The sequence below is a fragment of the Hypomesus nipponensis genome, chromosome 4 (assembly GCF_054491055.1).
Source record: "Hypomesus nipponensis isolate SF chromosome 4, ASM5449105v1, whole genome shotgun sequence".
In the NCBI taxonomy this organism is placed as follows: Eukaryota; Metazoa; Chordata; class Actinopteri; order Osmeriformes; family Osmeridae; genus Hypomesus; species Hypomesus nipponensis.
The window spans coordinates 6,514,739-6,520,580 of record NC_140364.1 but is presented as its reverse complement, the minus strand read 5'-3'; the positions used below and the strand labels follow the sequence as shown (position 1 = coordinate 6,520,580).

The window sequence follows — 5,842 nt, the reverse complement described above, 5'->3', positions numbered from 1 at the left end:
CAACCGAGTTCAAAGGCACCGTGCGGGCACTGTCTCTTCCCTTCTTTTGTTTTTAAGCATAGCCTTGAAACAGGGTAAATCAATGTCCCCTCCCTCAACAAATGTAGGCCTAGATGTTCATTAAAACTCTGTGTTACAGGCTTAACTCTTTGTACAATTCAAAGCGAAATTGAGGTTAAACCACGGGCATGAAAACCTACATTATGAATTAATTCAAAATTAGCCCAATATAACCTCATGAACGAAAAGCCTATGTGGAATTACGCTCGGATATTTCTGGAAATTTGATTGATATATTTTAATAAACTTATAGGGCCTAGTCTTTTTTGTTTGTTTTTGTTATCTGTAAAGCCTGTATTTATTGTGTTATTGTTACAGATAGATCTAATGGCATGCCAGAGATGGAAGAAATAATCAAATACAAAAAATATCGGCGTATACATCTGGTCTAAACTGTAAATCCAAATATGAGCTAGTGTGACATGTAATTGCTGGTTGTCGCAGTTATGCTGTGCCTGTTCAACAGGCCTTTAGGGCCTACAGGCCTCCGTGCTGGAGACGTCCGAAATTAGATTGGCAATGCGGGCGTGGTTTGCTATGAAAATGGTACGCCCACTATCCCCATGTGGTCCCTGTGGTCCCTTAAATAATAAAGCCTCGGGGGCCGAAATCAGTAGGACTTATTTCACTGTCAGAAACTCATTGCAAGTCAGTGACCCCATAGAATCTTCTGCGGACCTCTTAACAAATTCCTTCTAATTGGAAATATGACTTCTTCAAACCCAGACCAGCGACTGGACCATCTCCTTAGCGCCGTTGAAAGCGAATTTCAGAAGGGCAGTGAGAAGGGGGACGCTTCCGAGAGGGATATTAAACTCGGACTGGAAGATGCAGAGTTATGGACCAAGTTTAAAGAACTAACAAACGAAATGATTGTCACCAAGACTGGAAGGTATGAATGATTTCTCGCACGGGCTTTTCAATATGTAACAAACATGGAAAGGCCTAGACGAGGCCCACTGATTAGTCAAATTTCACAGATTAAATTCTGAATTTAAATAATCCAAACTGTGTCATAGTTTCTAGGTGGATTTAAATCAGTTAAACTGGCTAAATTGGTCACAGCCTTTTCAGCCGTTCCCAAACAAGTTGCATTGATCTGAATAGCTAGGCTATGTAAACTGCTGGAAGATAGAAAGACTAATTACAATGCCTATTATTTTATTAAGGCCCGAAATGAACACAAGGCCTAGTTTTCACAGTGTAGCACCCTACTGATGATACTTGTTTTTAATTCTCAACTTTATGTATGTGTTGGTCATTAACGTTTGATAGCCGAATTAATAGTCTCATTCATTTTGTCTTCAGGCGGATGTTTCCAGTGCTAAGAGCAAGCGTTACCGGATTGGACCCCAATGCCATGTATTCTGTCCTCTTGGATTTCGTAGCGGCAGACAACAACCGCTGGAAATACGTGAACGGCGAGTGGGTTCCCGGGGGCAAGCCCGAACCTCAGAGCCCTAGTTGCGTATATATTCATCCCGACTCCCCCAACTTCGGTGCGCACTGGATGAAAGCGCCTGTCTCCTTCAGCAAAGTCAAACTGTCCAACAAACTCAACGGAGGAGGACAGGTGAGGCCTTCGCTTTGTTGTTATTTTGAAATCTGGGAAATCAAGTACATAATAAATTCAAATCAACTTGGTAGTTGGGTAAATTGCTTCGCTCAACTCATTAACAATTTAAGTTCTGCATTTCAAGGTTATTCTACTTTATTAAAGAACACCCAAGGGAATTTTGGTGAACAATAAATTAATCAATGCTGACATGACATGACATGACATAATTTAAACTGTCTACAGTGTCAGTGTTTAACTTTTTCAAAACATGTGACAATTTTCTTTCCAAGATCATGCTGAATTCCCTGCACAAATATGAACCAAGGATACACATCGTGAAGGTTGGAGGGATTCAGAAAATGATCAGCAGTCAGTCATTTCCTGAGACACAGTTCATTGCTGTTACCGCTTACCAGAACGAAGAGGTAAGTAGCACTCAGAAACCCCATCCTCTAAACCAATGGATATATAGTGAAATTCTCAAGACACTTAACTAACATGAATCATATTCCTTTCCTGTAGATCACTGCTCTGAAGATCAAACACAACCCTTTCGCCAAAGCTTTCCTGGATGCCAAAGAAAGGTAAGAAAATAATCCTCCTCATGCGTGTGAGATAACAGCAATGCAGCAAGTATCATTTCGGTGCTGATTCTAAAGCTTGTTTTTGTTATTGCAGGAGTGACCATAAGGATGTGCCAGACCACAGTGGAGATGGTCAACAGTCAGGATACTCACAACGTGAGTTCCCACACAACCCAAAGACACGTCCATCTTTGTCAATCAAGATCAAGTTATTTTTACACTATTACATTTTGTACCAAATGTGTGTTAGACAAGACAGAACCAGAACACATCTTTGACCCCTCCCCCCCCCTCTCTCCCCCCTCTCCCTCCCCCACTCTCCCTCTAGTTGGTGGTTGGTTCCTGCCAGGCAACGGGCCCATCTGCCCTAGCAGCAGCCCCCCTCAGTTCAGCGGGACCCCGGGCCACTCCTCCGGCTCCTACTGTGAACGCTACTCCAGCCTCAGGAGCCACAGGGCCGCACCCTACCCCTCCCACTACCCCCACCGCAGCACTGGCACAAGTAAGGCTCGCCTCCATTCCATTGACGCGCCATCGAGCCAATCAGGGAACACCTGGGAGGGTGCTCGAATCAATCCAGTGGATGTGAAATGGATTGTTAATGGTTGATCTGACTTTGGTGTTTGTGTAGACAACTACATGGACAACTCCTCAGGGACTCTACCCACCCATGACAGCTGGTCAGCGCTTCAGATCCCCAACTCCACTGGTATGGGCACACTGGCGCATACCACTAACTCCACCTCCAACACCAGGTAAGCATCACCTGCTCACTGTTAGAGATAAACACTTGGGATAGACCAGGACCGCTCTACACACTTTTTTCCCTGAGAAGCTGCATCTATTGTAAACATTTAATGTGTCTCAGTGCAAGTCTAACCCTTGTGTTCCTCTCTCCGCCCACAGCCAGTATCCCAGCCTATGGTCAGTGGCTGGAACCACCCTCACCCCCTCAGGCTCCGCCTCCGGTTCCATCGCTGGCGGGCTGACCTCCCAGTTCCTGCGAGGCTCCTCCTACACGGGTCTGACCTCCTCGCTGCCCGTCTCCTCGCCTTCCTCCATGTACGACCCCAGCCTGACCGAGGTGGGAGTCGGAGACGCCCAGTTCGAGAGCTCCATCGCTAGACTCACCGCGTCCTGGGCCCCCGTGGCTCAGAGCTACTAAGAACGGCCGGCCCATCGTCCTCCAAAGTCCTCCACGTCATCCGCCCTCTCTTCCCCGGCTGAGTGGCTGGTAGTTCAGGAACAATGAGGGCGCAGGAACAGCTGCGACCCACCTTGTGGACTGGAGCTGGGACACGGCACAGAGTTCTCATACTACAGAGAAACAAGCTCCCACTGGCTCTGGGTTTATTCCATTCCATTAGGTTATTCTAAGACCTGAGACTGTACTAAGACCTTAGAGTCTTAATCCAAAATCCATTCAAGTTCAATGGCAACATGCAAAGTCTATGGTTTTAGGACAGTCTGAGGTCTTAGAATGCAGTGGGTCTTTTGTAGTTCCAGAAGTAGTCTACTCCCCTAAAGGTGCAATTTGAAGTGAAAGACTATCAGTGGTGGTCCATTAGATCCTGATCAAACTGTGTGTGAGTGTGTGTCTTATGTAGTGTGAGGACTCAGTTATCCAGCACTGCTATGTTTCTACCATAATTTGACAATCATACGCTGGAATAAGGTAATCCTCAGACACGTGCCATGTTCAGGTTGATCACCACAACCATTCCAGCCAACAGGAATATGAAGCAGCCCCTTAAAAACTGACCAAAGAGGCCAATCTTTACTGTAGGTTTGATTGTTTATTGCCATGAGATGTGTTATTATTATAAGGTAAATAAGAAGAAGTAATCAGTTGTCCTAACATAAAAATGTTTATATGTGTGTATATAGAATAAATTAACGTCAATTTTGATTGTTAGCCATACAAATGTGCCTTTTTTGCTTCCAATGTCAATGTGTGCTTTTCTTGGTCTGAAGGAGAGAAAGAAGTGCCTTGTACTTCCACACAGTTGCCCAGGGGAAAGCACAGCATGTACATGAGATGTAGCTCCGAAGCACTGTGTCCTTCCAGTTCCCTCCACAAAAACACATGTACATATCTATCTATTTGTATTTGGACTCATTGTGAGTTTTATTTATGTCATTTTAATAATAAATTAAACATTCTTTTTTTTCTGAACTATGGTTTTGATGGGTCCTTTTCTTTCTTAGAAGGCTGAAATCAAATTTGACAATGAAAAAAACTGGATTGGCATGAACACAAAAAAATAAATGTTATTTGAGATACAAGTTTGGAGTCATAAATTCACAACATCTCATTGGTGCCGTCTAAGACAAAAATGGTCACGCCACATCAAGCTACGCTCCCACTATGGTCCTGCTAAGACAAAAGATAAATCTAGTGGCATACAGGTTTTGCTATCGCTACACTGAAATTCAATAAACATTTGGTGTTGCTATATGCTTTCTAAAAATAAGAAAGCCAACACTGCTATGCTAAGCGAATCTGGCCTCTTGACTTGTGTAATTGAAATGTCAGTGAGTGCGAGAAGTGTGCAGGTGGAGGCCCTCCATGTGAGCGCTTCCATAGCTGGCACTCCTTTGTTACAATCTGCAGAGCGGTGTGACACACGGCTAACACATTCAGAATTCCATGTCATTAAACAAAAGGTATATGAACCCAAAATGCCAAGATGCTGACATGCCAGACCACCTAGCGCTAGGGAGAGAATTAAAACCAAGACCAAACCTCCACCTTCCTAAATGTACAAACATGTTCTGTGTAGAAGTGAGGATTACCAGTTCTTTACATGACATTTATATATTCGAAAAAATAAAAAACATTGTGTAACCTCACAACACAATTAACAACAGCAACACCACAACAACCGCAATCTATGAAAGGTCCAATTGCACAGGGCGGCAGGCCGTCCATGTTGTGTTGGCCGACAGTGTGGAGATGTGTTGCTGTATCCAGGTGACGTCAGAGGAGCGGTGTGTGATAGCCCCAGAGGGCTGCTGTCACAGGACAGTGATTGAGTGGTCCACACCAGGACGCAAATGAAGGCAGCAGGGTCACAGGGCCACTGGCAAACAGTACTGAAGGGCCAACGTGACACGCAGCTGGCAGGGCCAATGACAGCAGCTCTGTGTGCTCAACTCCAGAGCAAAGGTCCCCCATGAAACGACTGGTCTCAGAATACCTGCTTTAACGGCTGCCACGAGGAGATCTGGCTTTCACACAGGAATACGACTAGTTTCAAAACCAATGAGGAGTACAGGCACTGGGATCACAATCAAACAGTCAGCAAACACCCCCAAATCTATTGTCCACGTGTGTGTGTGTGTGTGTGTGTGTACGGAAGAAAGATACGAGGGAGACTGTCAGTGTGTATCTGCTTCCGAGCGAGTGTGTGTAGGATGGTGTGTGTCCGTGGGCACGTGTGTGAGACTGTTTAGGAGGACGATTCGGATTAGCCGAGGAGGATGTTTGCTGATTGGGCTGCTCATGCTGGTCTTTGCTTAGTCTGGAGGGATAAACAGGCCCTGCTGTGCCGAGGCCATCTCCTCCAGCTCCGCTCCGGGGGTGTGCGCGAAGCGAGTCGCCGGGTGACTGCAGCCGTTGTCCGTCTGCAGAGCTGAG

General features: G+C 45.5%; 1 protein-coding gene across 1 annotated transcript; it reads left to right on the top strand.

Annotated features, from left to right (window-relative positions):
- Positions 1–696: 696 nt before the first annotated feature.
- On the top strand, positions 697–4,494 carry tbxta (T-box transcription factor Ta). The gene is made up of 8 exons (XM_084695484.1): positions 697–952; positions 1,369–1,633; positions 1,909–2,043; positions 2,141–2,202; positions 2,297–2,358; positions 2,531–2,704; positions 2,834–2,957; positions 3,109–4,494. The coding sequence occupies exons 1-8, from the start codon at positions 768–770 to the stop codon at positions 3,365–3,367; spliced, it is 1,266 nt and encodes a 421-aa protein (XP_084551610.1). The 5' UTR covers positions 697–767; the 3' UTR covers positions 3,368–4,494.
- The last annotated feature ends 1,348 nt before the right edge of the window (positions 4,495–5,842 follow it).